The 19,428-nt window shown below is 41.8% G+C and overlaps 1 protein-coding gene across 1 annotated transcript in view; it reads right to left on the bottom strand.

Annotated features, from left to right (window-relative positions):
- The window catches only part of zmp:0000000936 (interleukin-1 receptor type 1), a 130,573-nt gene that overhangs the window by 45,771 nt on the left and 65,374 nt on the right, over window positions 1–19,428 (bottom strand). Inside the window, 1 exon segment of the mRNA XM_034186182.1 lies at window positions 8,169–8,246. Coding sequence (XP_034042073.1) covers window positions 8,169–8,244 — 76 coding nt within the window. The 5' untranslated portion in view covers window positions 8,245–8,246.

Below are 19,428 nucleotides of genomic sequence, written 5' to 3'. Positions count from 1 at the left end.
TTCAACAGTGCATTTCCACCGACAGAAGCAGAGAACGTATCATTCCTCGTCTTGGGCGCTCATTCAAAGCGCCCTTGAAGTGCAGCGAAATAACCAATTGTATGTAGTTGCTAGGGAAAATTAATAAATATTTGGCAAATCAACATTGCCAAAATTAATGGCTTTGGGGCGCCGGAATTTTAGCCCTTGCTACAAAAATGCGGGAACGTTAGATTGCTACAGTCAGTGATACACGTGACGCTGCAGCTGCTGCTGTCAGTCAGTCAGGAAGAGATGATGGTGATGACGACGTTTGGGTTATATTTATTTATTTTTATTTTGTCTCGTGTGTTTTGCAGGAGTAAGTTGAAGAACCCTTCGGAGGTTTAAAACGGGACAAAACTAATCAAATCAATGACACCAAAGTTTGGCGGGGAGCCTTTTGGAGGCTCCCCGCACATCAGATCTTTCTCCTGGTTTAATGACAGTTGCACGTCCCGGTTGGAGGAGAGACGTTTGTCTGACTCGTTATAAACCGTGTCAGGCTTCATTCACACTGTCAGCGCGCACACGTCACGGAGGCTGCTGATCTGCGCTCTTTACTGCGGGGTGGAAAGGAGCGCATCCACCTCTGCCAGCTGCGGACTGACTCCTCTGGATCCACTTCAGCTCAGCTGGTGAGCTGACGAGCTGCTCGGATTTATTCCTGAATGTTGCTCCTGGTGTGGAAACGAGGATGAAAATTTAAGATAAAACGAATGAGTGATGGGGTTTTTTTTTTTGTTTGTTTTAGGGGGTCAAAGCTGTGATCTTTTTTGGGACAGCAGACCAGTTATAATGGTGATAGGGGAGGCCGGGGCTGTTTGTAACAGTGTTCAAAGCTGCAGCCTTGCTGGTATTTTGATTTCACTTTACACGTTATGAGGATCAGTTCACAGAAGTGACATATTCTTTGGAGTATTCCACACTCTAAAACAAATTATTTGCTCAGTTTAAAAACAAAACAAAACCCTAAAATAGCAATTTGCATGTTTTTTAAAGAAATTCTAACTCAGCCACTGAGTACACACAAGACACTTATAGTCAGACAAACCCAAGTTTAGCAACGCATTTAATTAAGTGGTTTTGTATACTTAATTTTCTTTGTCCTCTACACTGTTAATTAATTTTAACCAATTTAATTTAAAGGTTTTGGTGTTATTAGTTAGTCAAGTTATTTAATTTAAGTTTTTCAAGCTTCTTTAGTTTGCCTCCATTCCACTCAGTAATGTTCATGCAAAATATTACCTTGATTTTCTCTCGCTCTCTCTCTCTCACACACCACACACACACACACACACACACACACACACACACTCTCTCTCTCTCTCTCTCTCACTCTCACACACTCTCTCTCTCACACATACACACACTCTCTCTCTCACTCTCACACACTCTCTCTCTCTCTCTCTCACACACACACACACTCTCTCTCTCACTCTCACACACTCTCTCTCTCTCACAACACACACACACACACACACACTCTCTCTCTCTCACACACACACACTCTCTCTCTCTCTCTCACACACACACACACACACACTCTCTCTCTCTCTCTCACACACACACTCTCTCTCTCACACACGAACACTTTCTCTCTCTTTCTTTCTCGCTTTCTCTCACACACACACACACACACAAACATTTTCTCTCTCTCTCTCTCTCTCTCTCTCGCTCTCTCTCTCTCTCTCTCTCTCTCTCTCTCTCTCTCTCTCTCTCTCTCTGAAGGTGGTGTGAACACTGTAGTATGTACATAATGTTCTTTTGTCAATTGAAGAATTTTTTCCATATTTTGAAAGAGTGTAAATTTGGTGATATTTTCTATTTTGTTAAGGTCGGTGTCATTGTGAACCCCAGGATCTGTTTGTCTGAAGATAATGGCAGTGCAGTACAGTTTGGTGTACTATGTGTGTAATTGGTGTCAAATGGTGAAATGTTCTTTGCTCAAGAACTTGAGTGTTGTATTTGATACTGTTCCTTTCCAAAGTGGAAATGGGGCCTAATATAGCTGTAAATGGTTAACTTTATCTGTAAAACTGCAGATTTTGAGAAGGACATGAAATGATTATTGTGGAATTGTAGTAATTTTCCGACTATTCACTTGAATGCCTATACTGGACAAGGCAAGGGAATCTATTGGCACAGCAGCCCCACCAAGACTGTTTTTCACCAGCCGCCACTGCAGTGATGTCATAATAACATAAATTATATTTAATTTAGAAACAGTGATTCAGAACATGCAGGAGGTGGTAAGATGCTGGCGGAGTAAAACGCATTGTACTGTGTTTTCAGTGCACAGACGTTGATGTTGTAGAGTTTTACTTCACTGTTGAAGCAAGTAAAGTGTAATAAAACAACACTGCACCCAATGAGTCAAAACTTCGCACCTTGTTGAGAAATGCTGGATTTCTCAGAATGCAAAAGATGGTGAACCATGCCCGACTTTTTCTGGATCAGGCTCAAAGCGTATCAATCACGCGTCATAGTTGCTAAAATAGATTGGTTGGTTGAAGGTTAAGAAGGATGGAGAATGTTGACAGACATTGTGGCTCAACATAAAAAAAAGGCTCGATAGGAAGGAAAGAGGCTGTACTTTACTGGACGGAGAGGTTTTATTAATGGTGCAGAAACAGCTGGGAAGCACAGATGATGAGTAAAACGATGCAGAATGGTTCATTTAATGTGATGAAGACACATCACTGAGATCGCCTTTTTAAATTACGTTTAATGAGGTTTGATTTAATAGCTGTCCATACTTGCTGATTACATTCTCCTGTTACGACACTATGTTTTAATTTGCTCCCCCACATTCATGATAAATTTGATAAAATCCTTTTTGTCACAAGATATCATTACATTTCCATTGTCACCTCATACTGGAATTGATTTGTCGATAGTGTCTCATGGAGGAAAGTCTGGCTCCATCCCAATCTACCATTTATGTTGTATGGCTGGCGTGCCTGGCTGCCTTTTGTTTCTGTCTTCTGTTCTGTCTTTTGTTTTTCCTTCCAGGTGGCATGCGTTCAGGACTGAGTGGCTGTGTGGCTGAGTTAATTAGGACCTCACCCTGATCACCTGAGGCTGGTCATGTGCAGCTCGTCAGGACTCACAGCTGTGGTGTATCTTTATGGATTGGGGCATGGTTGCATTTAAGTCTGGAGTACACAGTGTGTATTGGCCAGAGACTCGACCTTGTGACCAGACGGGTGAGATCGTCGTCTAGAGAGCCATCTCATCATCATGGATGCAGAGACCATACCAGGTTTGATGCCATGGTCTGTGAAAGAGGAGGGGGTGAGGTCTCACGCTCGTCAGCACACTTCCTGAGGTACTTTAGGTTTTGTGACTAACATGAGTACAGTCAGTAAATGTGGTGTCCCTCACACCTTATTATATTGAGCTGTTATGTTAGTCGTTTAATCAGCTTCCACTGCAGTGGAGAATTGAACTGGGTGTTCCATGCCTGCAGGGTGGGAAGCTGATTGGTAATTAAGCCAGGAAGTGTTTGCTGTTTATGTACACCTTTGAGTGGTCTCTCTGTGTGTGGAGTGGTGGACTCACATGATGGTTTCTTCTTTCACAGACTCGGTTGGTCGCGGCCACCTGGGGGGTGTCGGCGGGGTCCTTGGGTCCGAACTGTTCTGGCTCCAGACCGTTTGTGCTGCTGGGAGTGCACCGTAATTCCACCTCGCCAGACCGTGCACTTATTTGTTATTGTTCTGCACGTCACTGTTATGTTATTAAATTCTGTTATCCTTTGTACCGTGCTCTGCTTATTTTATGCTTGGGTCCTTCAAACACTGGTCGGTTCTCCGCCTGCGTCCGACACATAACAGTAGTCTCTGGCCAATACATCACGGACCCAGCGGTAGCAGAGGCGGTACTGTGCCGGGAAGGCGGCAGCAGACGTCAGAAGTTATCCGGATCAGTTGCGGGTGCTCTCCGCCCGGATGGTGCATGTCGGAGAACCCATTATTGAACAGTGATTTGAGCTCTCTTGCAGCCGTGTTCTTGTGGTGTTACCTTATCCGTGGGTTGTTGTGGAGTGTGAATAGCGACGGCTTCGTGTCACACTCTGACCGGATAAGAGGTAAAACGGGAGCTGCATGAGTGTGTCTTTAATGGGTGAACGTGCACGGCGGAGTTCTGTGGCACGGGTCGCTGTGCTTCCTGTGTTACAGTTGTAGCCCCGTTTCCCCGGGTGAAGATAACTACTGCGTCTGTTGTGTCAGCTCCGGCGCAATTTAGTTGAGGCACATTGTGGTTGTGTGTTACACGTAGCTGCGCACAGGGAAAGCAGCATGAGTTGTTTTCTCGGTTACCAAAGGGGTTTTTTATTTTTAGCACTTTGGCTCCCTCTGTTGGTGACTGAGTCACATTACCATCATAGTTCTTAAGGTGGAACAGGTGTGTTCCATTTGTTTGAGCTTGACGGTATAAATCACTTATTAGTTTTGTGTTGGTTCATTTTTTGTGGGTGTTTTTTGAGTTGGTTTTTGTGTGGGATGTTTTACACCATTAGTGTTCTGGGGTCATGACCCTGCAGGCTGTCTGGAGTATGGACAGGACTCAGGTGACCTTGTGTTGGTCTGTTAGTCTTTCTTTTTATTTCTTTTGGTTTCACCTCCCAGGGTTTGATGGGACGGTCCTCTGGGGGGTGATGGGGGGGAATTGGGTTGTTTTTTCTTTTTTCTTTGTTTTTTTTTTGTTTTTGTTGTGCCCTCTCTTCTCCTCTGGCTCCAGCCGTGTGAGCCGTAGGCCGTCGGCGTTGCTGGAGTGGTGCAGTTTGGTTATGCTGGGCGTTTCCCAGGTAACCTCTGCACCTGGGAGGGGGGGGTTCGGGGTGTTGTTTTTTTTTTGTTGATTCCCTGTTCCACCTCCGGCTTCAGCGCGCCTTTGAGCCGTATGCCATCGGCGTAGCTGAGGTTTGGTGCAGTGGAATATACCCGCAGCTGGTGGCTGGTTTGGAAGTCGGAGGGCTGGCGCCGTTTTGTGCCGTCTGCCATTACCGCTGTTCCACTCCTCCCGGTTGACTTCTGGGGTATAGTCGTGGTTGGTGACACTGGACGTACTTCCAGTTTCCACTGTGCCGAGGGGGTGGGGTTGGGGTTGTTTTGTTTGTATGTTTTTTTTTCTTTTGTTTTTTCCCCCCAGTTTCCGCCCTCAGGGTGTGACTGTGGTGTCCTCTGGGGGGGAAAGGGCTGTGGGTCCATCTAGCCATAGACGGCCGGGGCTGGGTCCGTTAGTCATGAGGGGGGGCGTCTCCTGGGGTTTGATGGAACGGTCCTCTGGGAGGCGCTGGGAGTCCCCGTGGGTGACTTTGGATCCCAGAGGGACCTCGGCTGTGGTTATTACTCCTGGAGCTGGCGGGATGTCCTCTGGGGGGTGTTGGTCCCTAAATGTCGTCCGGGGGGGGGTGTTAGTGTTTTTTTGTTTGCAAACTTAAGTTTGGGTTGTGTTTTTCTTTTCTCCTCTTCCCGGGGTTTGATGGGACGGTCCTCTGGGGAGGGGGGGGGGGTGGTTTGGTTGTTTGTGTTTGTCTTTTTTGTTTTATGACTAATTAGACTTTAAACAAGGTTGGACAAAGGCTGACCGCACAGGTTCAAGAACTCCTGGCCACACCTGTGCAAATTGAATGACAGAAACAAAGGCAAAGATGCAGTCAGAGGAGATGACGTCAATAGTTCTGTTAAATGAAGATTCAGTTGGAAGATGAATGCAGATACTGTTTCCAGCCATGGTCCCTGGAGGGGGGTGTTTTTCCTGGGCCAGGTTTGTGTGGTCGCCGGGAGGCTTCCCATGAGGGTGGGGTGCTGTTGTATGGCTGGCGTGCCTGGCTGCCTTTTGTTTCTGTCTTCTGTTCTGTCTTTTGTTTTTCCTTCCAGGTGGCATGCGTTCAGGACTGAGTGGTTGTGTGGCTGAGTTAATTAGGACCTCACCCTGATCACCTGAGGCTGGTCATGTGCAGCTCGTCAGGACTCACAGCTGTGGTGCATCTTTATGGATTGGGGCATGGTTGCATTTAAGTCTAGAGTACACAGTGTGTATTGGCCAGAGACTCGACCTTGTGACCAGACAGGTGAGATCGTCGTCTAGAGAGCCATCTCATCATTATGGATGCAGAGACCGTACCAGGTTTGATGCCATGGTCTGTGAAAGAGGAAGGGGTGAGGTCTCACGCTCGTCCGCACACTTCCTGAGGTACTTTAGGTTTTGTGACTAACATGAGTACAGTCAGTAAATGTGGTGTCCCTCACACCTTATTATATTGAGCTGTTATGTTAGTCGTTTAATCAGCTTCCACTGCAGTGGAGAATTGAACTGGGTGTTCCATGCCTGCAGGGTGGGAAGCTGATTGGTAATTAAGCCAGGAAGTGTTTGCTGTTTATGTACACCTTTGAGTGGTCTCTCTGTGTGTGGAGTGGTGGACTCACATGATGGTTTCTTCTTTCACAGACTCGGTTGGTCGCGGCCACCTGGGGGGTGTCGGCGGGGTCCTTGGGTCCGAACTGTTCTGGCTCCGGACCGTTTGTGCTGCTGGGAGCGCACCGTAATTCCACCTCGCCAGATCGCGCACTTATTTGTTATTGTTCTGCACGTCACTGTTATGTTATTAAATTCTGTTATCCTTTGTACCATGCTCTGCTTATTTTATGCTTGGGTCCTTCAAACGCTGGTCGGTTCTCCGCCTGCGTCCGACACATAACAATTTAATCCACAACAAAGTTAAACAAGAGTTAATTCATTATGTTTAGCTGATGAAAAAAATATCTCAAAAAGCTCAAAGCAGATATTCCTACAAACTGCACCTTCTGAGGATGAAATTCCATAATTAATTATTGACTTACTTTGCAGCCGATCTGCTCTGTGTCCGCCTGATCCCGTCAGATCTCAGAAGCTAAGCTGTGCGGGACCTGGTTAGTACTTGGATGGGAGACCACTTTGGAACACCAGCGGCTGTGTGTGTTTCTCCAGGTTAGACTGGAGTTGCGTCAGAAAGGGAATCCGGCGTAAAACCTGTGCCAATATCGATGCGGATCTGGTTGTATCCGCTGTGGTGACCCCGAACACAAAATGGGAGCAGCAGAAGGGACAACCATTATTGACTTATTTTGGTTCTAACATTCATGACCATATTTCTGAACACTTACATTTATTTTAGAATCAAATATTATTTGGCTTCTATCAGCATAACAAATACAAATCAGTTCTCACAAACCTCTAACTTGTTCAGATTGATAAAGGCAAATTTTCTTAACATAAAACCAAATTCCTGTTTTTATAAAGGAAATATGTTTTTTATTTATTTATTTATTTTTATAAGTTTTATTATATATTACTTGTTTTACTGCTCAGTTTTATTTATTTATTTATTTTTTTGGTCTTTTATGCTACCACCAAGAACTGCAGCAATTTCCTAATGTTGTGAACTTGTTCACTCATTTAGCAATAAAACCTTTCTGATTCTGATTCTGATTTACACTTCTATAAACCACAAATCAGTTAAAACAAGTCCTTATTTAAACTCTGTCATTGTTTAACACCTCTATATTTCCCCCTAACATACAGTCCTCTAATGTTATCTTTGTAAAATTGAACTTACAATGTGTACTTGTTTTGGGTTCAATTAAAACAATAAACAGATAAAATTGTTTTAAAAAATTTGAACATGCTGCAGTTTCACCAACTCCCATGAGAGGTCAACAAAGAGCTCCTGTACAAGTCAGATGAAGTTCTTCAAATATGATTACATAATATGATATTATGATTATGTGTTTGTTTGTCAGTATGTGATGGTCTGATGTCCTGTCCAGGGCGTCCCTCACCTCACGCCCTATGACTGCTGAGTTAGGCTCCATCCCCCTGTTGGAGTACTAGGGTATTGAAAATTGATGGCCTTACAATATAAAGCGCCTTGGGGCAACTGTTTGTTGTGATTTGGCGCTATATAAATAAAATTGATAAATTGATGATATGATTATTCCAAAATGATTATGAATGAAATTCAATTTAAAATTAATTTCAGTGAATTAAGTACAATATTGCAAAAGCAGCAGCACTACTTTTGTGTTTAAAGGTTAAGTTTAATGGGGTTTTACAAGAAAACAGTGTGACTTATTCAAGTCACCAGATTCAGATCAACTCACCTGGTATTGATCCTCCACAGATCCCATAGAGGTAGAGAAAAGCCACAAAGTTTCCCAGTGACGGACGTAGGCCCATGACTGCCGAACACACAAACAGAGTGTGATGTAACAGAGGAGCAAACAGTGAAATCAGATCCAGACTTAACTGACATCAGTTCAGTGTGACTGAGAGCCATAAGATGTGTTAACCGAGAGCAGGAACCAGCTGAAAACACTTTTCTTCTACCTTTGTGCCTCTTCCTCCCTCACACACAGCTGACTTTCTGGTATTTCAGGAGTCATCTGTGTGGAAAGTTCAGACGAAAGACTGGAGGGACAACTGGAATGAGGTCCTACATTCCTGATCACTGCCAAACTTGCAGTTACTGTTCTGACGCAGCCCTGCCTGTAAACTCATGCAGTCATCATCCTCTGCTCAACTCAGGATTTTTGTTTTTTTTGTGTGTGTTTTTTTTGGGGGGGGGGGGGGGGGCTCACAGCAGTTATTCAGTCTTAGAGAGAAAATATATTTATTATATACTATAAAATATAGTATATAAGCAGAATACAGTTTAAAGGAAATACTGAATTACACTATTTTGTAAATGCAAACATATATTTCACTACTATACAGAGAACTACATTGGCAGGGGTGGTGGCCAAGTGGTTAATGCGCTTGGTTTCAGTTCGGAAGGTTCTGGGTTCAAATCCCACCCCTGCCACATTTCTCCATGTAATGTGGAGTTGCGTCAGGAAGGGCATCCGGCGTAAAACCTGTGCCAAATCCACCTTGGATTTGCTGTGGCGACCCCGAGTGCAAACAAGGGAGCAGCCGAAGGGACTTACTTACAGAGAACTACACTGACGGTTACTGTTGTTGGAAATGGACTGCCTACAGGGGGCAGTAGATTCTGTAGAATTTAAAGCTGTCACTGATTGCTTCTCTGAAACAACTTCAGCTAATTAAGTCATTTTGTGTTCAGTACACAAAATCTGAACTGAAATTTTACCATGGAAAAAACACCAATTTTTCTCAGTGTGACACATGGATTCAGTTGCATGCAGCTGAACTTTGACATCACTCTCACACTCTTCCCTGCCTGGACCTGCCCCAGAGTAACATACAGTGCATCTGGAAAGTATTCACAGTGCTTCACATTTGTTATGTTTTATGTTTCAACCTTATTCCCAAATTGATTAAATTCTTCTTTTTTTTTCCCTCAAGGTTCAACACACAAGACCACATAATGACAATGTGATTAAAAGAGTTTTTTGTTTGTTTGTTTTTGTTGTTGTTTTTATTTTATTTTATTTTATTTTTTTGCAAATTAATTAAAAATAAAAAAAACTAAGAAATCACCTCAAAATTGAGCTCAGGTGCATCTTGTTTCCACTCATCATCCTTGAGATGCTTCATAGCTTAATTGGAGTCCACCTGGGGTAAATTCAGTTGATTGGAAATGAGTTGGAAAGGCACACATCTCTCTACTAGTGATGTGAATCTCATCACTGACAACAATTCAATACGCATCTCAATACAGTACCGGCGATACATTACATCTTCCGATACATGACGATACTGATGTTATGATACGATACAATTCACCCCTGTTCCCGATTCGATGCAATTTGATATGAATATGCATTTGATGGCAATTCAATTCCTCACAATGCGATTTGGTACAATATGATGCGATTTGGTGCAATTTGGTGCAATACGATGCGATTTGGTGCGATATGATGCGATTTAGTACAATAAGATGCGATTTGGTACAATACGATGCGATTCAACATGATGCAAAGAAATTATAAAAAAATTAAATATAAAATGAAGCTGCAATTCAGTATGGCTCTAGAAATCAATGGACATGATCAATGTTTTCAAGAGCGCGTTTCACCATAAATCTGCATTTTCTGTGCTGTTACATTTATTCAAACGCTGTCCCACATTTGTACAGCCAATATTTGTCAAAACAAATACAGAAGAGAATCAGACTATTTATATAATAGACTTGAATGAATTTGTTAGTCCCAGTCCAGATGTTATGAAGCAAGATAGAGAATATTACCATCAGTTCATCAAACACACTATGTCTGCCACGACACGAGATATTAGGTTGATCCTTAATTAATTTCTTTATGAAGTTAAGTTAAAGATGGGAAATAATCAGGGATGAAAGTAAAAGCTTTGTGCGCTCGCATCATATTAAAGATATTAATATTAAAGATGGCTGTTAACCCACCTGGGGCACTGCCTTTTACAGAGCGCTTCTCTGCGAAAATTTCAAATAAAAAAAATAAAATGAAACAGCCACATAGGGTGAAAGTAAGATTATTCAATCATTTCTGGACCAAGTTGAAAGAAATCTGAAAACACTAGACTGGAATATTCAGTATATCAGAGACAAATTAATCTCATTCGTGTATATTCTTATATTAGTAAGTAGAGTAAGTATTAGTCAGGGGAGGTGATGTTCTAGTGGTTAAGGTGTTGGGCTTGAGTCCAGAAGATGATGGGTTCAAATCCCCACCTGACTGGAAAATCACTAAGGGCCCTTGGGCAAGGCCTTTAATCCCCTATTGCTCCCGGTGTGTAGTGAGTGCCTTGTATGGCAGCACCCTGACATCGGGGTGAATGTGAGGCATAATTGTAAAGTGCTTTGAGCGTCTGATGCAGATGGAAAAGCGCTATATAAATGCAGTCCATTTACCATTTAGTAAAATATACAATGTCAAAGCGACTGTCATGTGACCCACCAAATTGAGAGAAAAGGCATTTCCATTCCATGAATTTGCTTCTACGGAATATCTCAGGATGGAAAACCTCATGTGAAGAAAAAACCTGAGGCTAATTAAAATGATAAACTGAGACTTATGAAAGTGAGACTACTGAATTGCTAAACGAATGGTGAGATATTTATCACCACAAAGAATTCAGGCAGTAAAACTGAAGTCACTACTTTACAGAATACAGATTGACACAAAAAATGAATAATTTTCTAACCTTTATTCAGCAATTTCAGTCATTTCCCCACATCATTAATATTACATATAATACTGACTTACAAAAGCTCTCTCCACAGTCCTTTGTCAGCTTGTCGCTGCACCCCAACAGCATTTTCAGATCACTTTAACCCAAGTTTAAGTAAGCACCTCATCGATTTCTATTTAATCCAACGCCTGACAACGTGAAATTACACTAAGCAAGATGGTGGCTGCCTGGCAACCGCTCACAGGCTGCACCCGACATCTAGTGGATTAAATAGAAATCGATGTTTAGAATTGATGCGTAGTAAGACAACACAGACATGAGGAAAGCAAGTTTTAAATAAGACCAGTGTTCTTATACTGACAAAAACATTATTAATGACCCCTGTAGATGGATATCAGGAAATTCACACAGCGAAGCAGCAAGAAGAGATGAGGATGAAGGAGGTCAAATCTGGCTGTAGTTGGTGATAGTTGGTGATGTGACAGCTGAGTGGATCCTTGTCATTTGATTGGTGCTTTGTATGTCATGTGACATGGATCATCCCATTTGTGTTGCATTGCATTTAGAGTGCAACTTGGTTCCATTTAGAGTGCAAATTTGGTTCTGTACGTTTGGTACCATTGCACTCTGCACACACACACACACACACACACGCACGTCTTTGTGCACACGTGCTCACGCACACGTGATCATGCACGTACATGTGCGCACACATGCTCCTGTACGCGCATGTACACGTGCCCACGTGCTCGTGCACGCATATGAATGCGCGCCCACACATGCGTGTGCACGCACACACACACACACACACACACACACACAACGTGCGCGTAGATGCACACATAAAACAAATCCACTGTGCTGTCTGGAGGCTGTTAACAGGAAGAAAGAATGAAAAGCTGGACTCATTTCTGATGTGATTTTTTTTCCACTGCACTGAGGATGTCCACAGTCTTTTTTTGGTAGTACACGCGCGCATAAGCGCCGACCTGGTTGCGTGTGTGTGCGTGTGCGCGTGGGGGACAACGACATGATGATTTGATTGAGCTAACTGCCGCTGCTAATTCTTGTAACACACACATATACACACACACACAAAATCCAGTCTGCTGTAAGCTGTCTGGATGCATGAAGAACTGTTCAAGAAAAGCTGATGTGATTTTTGGCTGGACTGAGGAACTACACAGTCTTTTTTTTTAAGGAAGTCCGAAGTCAGTGCACAGCATCACTGGACTACACGTTACAATTTGGATTTTAGCAGCAGTGGAACGCCAAAATGTAAGTCCGTTTTCTGTTGTTTATAAATGAATAAAATATCAAATGACAAGGATCTATTTTAGCCATTATATAAAACAAATGAATGTTTTTACATTCTTTCTATGAAACGAATATATAATTCGGTGAAAGCTGGAACATACCATTCAACTCGGCTTTGCATCGTTGAATGATATGTTCCAGCTTTCACATCATGAAATATTCGTACCATTGAACTCATAAACATTCATTATTTGTATACTGTCACACTGCTACTCCTGCTGCCTTCACCACACTAACTAACATATCTGCAAATGTGTGAGAAGGTTCAGTGACTTGAGTCAGATTTGTTATTAACTTCTACAGTTTCTGGTATATCATTTCATACATGTAGCAGGCTTTCAAAAGTGTCAGGAACAATGGGGGGCTCTGAGCCCCGGCAGAGATTTCTGTCTAGTAGCACCACTGACAAAACCATAAATTTACTTGTCTAAAGGTGACCACCAACAACTTCAAAAACTGGTCATATAAAATGAAAATTTGTCCATTTTTAAACACATAAATGATCACGAGTATCAACAAAAAATATCAGTTCCATATCGTCTTTTTTAGCAGTGCTGAGAAATGCAAAAGTTGTGCTCCTCCAGATTTAGATTAGTGTAAGAGAACATTATGTTATATACAGGGTAATATACACTGTAAAACTGAGTTTGTATTAAAAACAACAAGGAGAAGAAGGCTGAAATATGGAAGGCTGAAATAGTGAGATCATTGGTGTTAGACCACAAACAGACAGGAAGCTCCTCCGCTGATCGTGATCAGTCTAATCTAACCTCCAGTCAAACCTCTAATCTCGCCCTCATGCACCCACGCTGTGGAGTCATACTTCATCTTTTCTCCTACACTCTGCTCATTGTGATATTTTCTCTGAACTGCACTGGTGATTTAAAATCAGATGTCTTTGGGCCCATGTTGACAATCTACGGCACACGGTCTAATACACATGGTCTAAATTCATATATGTCCAACTCCACTTTACTAGTTTCTCAACACATAATCTGAATGCAAAGTACAGTGCAGGGCCCAAACAGTTTATGTTAACCCCTTAACGCCCATCGTCGCATATATGCTACAATCTCTGACTCAAATATGCCACTTAGCAAATTGACCTGTATGCCTGTTGTCGCGAATTTACAACATACCATCATTATTATTATAACATTATAACATAAAGTCATTACCAGAATACCCAATATTACTATCTAGTTTTTGTGCAAAAGTGAAATTAATAATCTCAACATTATTTACCATCTACTTAAAGGCAAAAACACACACAAAACATTTTTTTTATATACAGCTATATAAATTTGGGCATTAAGGGGTTAAGTCAATTTGTCGTGGGCATGTTTTGGGCATAAAATCAAATCAACCAATTACAAGTGCCATGTGTCATTGTCTTTAAGAAGCAGGAGTGCCAGTGACTCAGAAGTGAGTGGTTTTCTGGCGAGGAAGCCTCTGGGGAAGTTCTGTGCACAAAGTAGTCATTTGAAAAGCCTTTTTTCCTTTACTTTTACTTTTTTCATTTTTGTTTTCAATGTTTTCTCGTATAGTAGTTTGATGCATTAATGATTAATGCATTAATGCATTAATGATGCGTATCCCTGTATGTACATGTTGTGAACCTGCCTACATCAGGCATTTGTGAATAATAAGTCAATAAATTGCAGAAAAAACTGCATTCAACTTCAGATCAATTTTTTTTTTTTTTTTTTTTTTTTTTTTTTGGTTTATGTCACAAACATGTTCTGCTGTCACATGATAGCAGTTAACCAACACCATGCATGGCCACACCTCATTTCAAGACCAACATGCCCAAGGGAGCACAGATACATTAGAGATTTAAACGGTGTGGGCAGTGGGCATGAAAATGACAACTGTGTTTGTTTGGAAAGTAGCAGTGACACTCAAACTTAGCCAGAATTCAGTAAATGATGTATGAGGTTATATGGTGGCGCTCCTGTTATACAGTGAGGAAAATAAGTATTTGAACACGCTGCAATTCTGCAAATTCTCCCACTTAGAACTGATCATGGAGGGGTCTGAAATTTTCATCTTAGGTGCATGTCCACTGTGAGAGACATAATCTAAAAAAAAATCTGGAAATCACAATGTATGATTTTTTTTTATAATTTATTTGTATGTTACTGCTGCAAATAAGTATTTGAACACCTGCCAACCAGCAAGAATTCTGGCTCACACAGACCTGTTATTTTTTCTTTAAGAAGCCCTCTTATTCTGCACTCTTTACCTGTATTAACTGCACCTGTTTGAACTTGTTACCTGTACAAAAGACACCTGTTTACACACTCAATCAATCACACTCCAACCTGTCCACCATAGCCAAGACCATATAGCTGTCTAAGGACACCAGGGACAAAACTGTAGACTTGCACAAGGCTGGGATGGACTACAGGACAACAGGCAAGCAGCTTGGTAGAAGACAACAACTGTTATGATTATTTATTAGAAAGTGGAAGAAACACAAGATGACTGTCAATCTTCCTTGGTCTGGGATTCCATGCAAGATCTCACTTTGTGGGGTAAGGATGATTCTGAGAAAGCTGAGAACTACACAGGAGGACCTGGTCAATGACCTGAAGAGAGCTGGGACCACAGTCACAAAGATTACATTAGTAACACATGATGCTGTCATGGTTTAAAATCCTGCAGGGCAGCAAGGTCCCCCTGCTCAAGCCAGCACATGTCCAGGCCCGTTTGAAGTTCACCAGTGGCCATCTGGATGATCCAGAGGAGGCATGGGAGAAGGTCATGTGGTCAGATGAGATCAGAATAGAGCTTTTTGGAATCAACTCCACTTACCATGTTTAGATGATGAGAAAAACCCCAAGAAAACCATCCCAACAGTGAAGCATGAGGGTGGAAACATCATACTCTGGGGGTGCTCTTCTGCAAAGGGGACAGGACGACTGCACCGTATTGAAGGGAGGATGGATGGGGTCATGTATTGCGAGATTTTGGCAAGTAACCTCCTTCCCTCAGTGAGCGCATTGAAGATGGGTCACGGCTGGGTCTTCCAGCATGACAATGACCCCAAACACACAGCCAGGGCAACTAAGGAGGGGCTCTGTAAGAAGCATTTCAAGGTCCTGGAGTGGCCTGGCCAGTCTCCATGCGCAAACTGACAGAAGTGATCACATGACCTACACCCTCCTCTTCTGGTTGCCCATTGATACAAAGAGGTAATTTACTCATTTAAAGCTGTCGAAATTGTTTCATAGCTAAGTGTTGTGATCACAGATACCTTTAAAATAGGGATGGGAAGAATAGTCGACTACGACTAGCTAACATCCGACTAGTAGACTATTTTTTATTAGTTGACTAGTTGAAAGCCATTTATTAAGTTAAATTAACCCTTAAAAGAATAGACCTGCTGGAGCTGCCATCGCTCCTTTTACTCAGAGAAGAAAGTGTGTGAACCTTGTCAGGTGAACTAGTCAGTTGAAACGGGTCATCTGTGCCTAGTAAATAAATGCAGGTTGTCTTGATGCTAATGCTGTGTTTCGTATTAGTGATTTTGTGCTCATATTTGTTCAAATAAATGTCACATTTGAGTTTCACCATGAAGATTTGAAATTGGTTTAATTCATTCAATGTCTGATTTAGTTGCTGAATAGTCAATGACTAATGGTACCCGACTAGTTGAGTGATGATTTTCATTGGTCGTTCCAACCCTGCTTTAAAAGCAGTAAGTTACCAACCGTGTGACTTGCTGCACCTGAGAGAAGAAAACTTAACCACAGCTGTCGACCTGTTTAAAGTAAAGCCCAGACCTGAAGAGACACCTGTGGAGGTGGACTGTGGCTGCACAAACCACACCGAGTGTCACGTGCTGCACTTTGGAAACTGTTTGTTAGAACGTGAGGGCTGTGTCAAACCTCATCCGCTTATGGCAGATTGTCTGCACATGCAGTACAAAATGCAAAACTTGTATTATGCACAATTTCTCCAATCACAGCCACAGAAGCCTAAAACTTGTTCAGGGCTATCCAGGTGTCTTGGTGGCTTTCCTCAAACTTCTTCTTATATGGCTCCTTAGTTTTTGAGAACTGTCTGCTCCACACAGATTTACCATAGAGTTTGTATTTCTACTGTTTGTATTTCTTCAAAATTGATGTAAATAAAGTTCAAGACATAATCAGTGTCTTGGAAATGTCCATGCATCCATCCCTTGACTTGACTAAAAAAAAAACTGAATGGAAAAGTGATGGTTTATATGTGTTGTACTAAGGGACCACTAACTTATTGACATCATTATTTTGGCTTTTAGATTTTTATATTTCTTTTAATTCATGATGTAGAGATTAGATTCCACTGTGAGTTTAAAGGGAATAATTTTAGAAATTTTAATATCAAAAGCCGAAAGTTCCTTTTTGTTGTTGCTGTTTTTTTTTGTTTTTTTGTTTTTTGATGTCCTAAAAAAATTTCAAACGTAAAAGCTCAAGGGGGCACTAAGTTTTTCACAGCACTGTACTGTATGTGCTGGTCTTCAATATGCATTTTGTATGAATGGATTTATTTTTTTCATTATTCTGCTTGTTTTGGTATGATAATATAACTAAAAATGTTTAATTTATTTGTCCACGTGTCTATTAAGGATCTAGAACCTGGTCAAATTAAGAAACACAACAAAGACAGTCAAACATTCAGAGACAGGGAGAATAGCACCACCTATAGGAAAGCAGTGGGTATCCTGACATATCATATTTGCAGGACTTTTTTTTTTTTAACTTGTTTGGTAGGCCCTCCTTCTTTTATTTTGGTGCAGTTTATTTTCCAAAAAAAAACCCTCACACATTTGTTAATAGGATTTATAATGACTATTTATATTAGACTTTCCCAGGAATCAAAGCACTAAACTCTAATATTAAATAATAGAGGGTACACTACAACAATGCAGAAAAAAATCCAAATCAAGAGCTGATAATACAGAGAAAAGGTCCAACCCAAACTCTCCAGTGTGACTTATACGAGGGCTGTCCGTAAAGTATAGGTCCTTTTTATTTTTTTCAAAAACTATATGGATTTCATTCATATGTTTTTACGTCAGACATGCTTGAACCCTCGTGCGCATGCGTGAGTTTTTCCACGCCTGTCGGTGACGTCATTCGCCTGTGAGCACTCCTTGTGGGAGGAGTCGTCCAGCCCCTCGTCGGAATTCCTTTGTCTGAGAAGTTGCTGAGAGACTGGCGCTTTGTTTGATCAAAATTTTTTCTAAACCTGTGAGACACATCGAAGTGGACATGGTTCGAAAAATTAAGCTGGTCTTCAGTGAAAATTTTAACAGCTGATGAGAGATTTTGAGGTGATTCTGTCGCTTTAAGGACTTTTCACGGTGCGAGACGTCTCGCAGCGCTCTCAGGCGACGTCATCAGCCTGTTTCAAGCTTAAAACCTCCACATTTCAGGCTCTGTTGATCCAGGACGTCGTGAGAGAACAGAGAAGTTTCAGAAGAAGTCGGTTTCAGCATTTTATCCGGATATTCCACTGTTAAAGGAGATTTTTTTAATGAAAGACGTGCGGGCGGATTGCAGCGTCGGCTCGCAGCCGCCGCAACGCTCCGCCACAGGAAAAACACCTCTGTTGGAAGACTTGAGGAAAAGTTGGAACATCTCCAGCTGATAAACAATTTCTCATATACTCACTCCACTGAAAGCCATCAAAAGCCGCCTGGATTTTACAAATGGTTATCAACACGGAGGTGTTTTTCCTGTGCCGTCGCGCCGCGTCGGCTGCGTCCCGATGCGCGGACCCGTCCGCACGTCTTTCATTAAAAAAATCTCCTTTAACAGTGGAATATCCGGATAAAATGCTGAAACCGACTTCTTCTGAAACTTCTCTGTTCTCTCACGACGTCCTGGATCAATAGAGCCTGAAATGTAGAGGTTTTAAGCTTGAAACAGGCTGATGACGCCGCCTGAGAGCGCTGAGCGACGTCTCGCACCGTGAAAAGTCCTTAAAGCGACAGAATCACCTCAAAATCTCTCATCAGCTGTTAAAATTTTCACTGAAAACCAGCTTAATTTTTCGAACCATGTCCACTTCGATGTGTCTCACAGGTTTAGAAAAAATTTTGATCAAACAAAGCGCCAGTCTCTCAGCAACTTCTCAGACAAAGGAATTCCGACGAGGGGCTGGACGACTCCTCCCACAAGGAGTGCTCACAGGCGAATGACGTCACCGACAGGCATGGAAAAACTCACGCATGCGCACGAGGGTGCAAGCATGTCTGACGTAAAAACATATGAATGAAATCCATATAGTTTTTGAAAAAAATAAAAAGGACCTATACTTTACGGACAGCCCTCGTATATGGATTTCTCCTCTTCCAAGAGGAATTTTTGACACTATACAGCAGGTACAATAAGTATTGAACACATCACTCATCATTTTTCTCAGTAAATATATCTCTAAAGTGCTACTCACATAAAATCCCAAGTAATCCATACAAACGTGACACCTTTATATGCCTTCAGTTGGGATTGAACCACCTGATATCAGTTTGCACTAATAAGGGGCAGGATTGTTTTCTAATCACTGATAGATTTCAATTGGTGTCTTTGCTTTGCGTGTCTTTTTGCATCTTCCTTTCTTCAGGTGTTCAGTACTTTTTCACATTATTATTACATTATTACACATAACAATTTATGGACATCTATTTTATTTCTTTGTATGTGTGGATTACTCAACCCAATGTCATGCCATTTTGTGATGGCTTCAGGAAAAGTAAATTAATCTATTAGTTTGTGATACCATCACAAAAAGCACCACAAGCACCCGTCCAAACCCAATTACCATCAATGGACCTGAAGTGGACGTTGTGGACTACTACAGTTACCTGGGTAATTACAAGCTGGGCAATTACTAGACTGTAAACACAGATGCTGTGTATAAGAAAGGTCAGAACCAACTGTATGTTGTCAAGAGGCTCAGATCTTTCAATATCTGCAAAAATTT

The sequence above is a fragment of the Thalassophryne amazonica genome, chromosome 14 (assembly GCF_902500255.1).
Source record: "Thalassophryne amazonica chromosome 14, fThaAma1.1, whole genome shotgun sequence".
Taxonomy (NCBI): Eukaryota; Metazoa; Chordata; class Actinopteri; order Batrachoidiformes; family Batrachoididae; genus Thalassophryne; species Thalassophryne amazonica.
The sequence above is the reverse complement of the archived record's forward strand: the minus strand, read 5'-3'. Positions and strand labels throughout refer to the sequence as shown.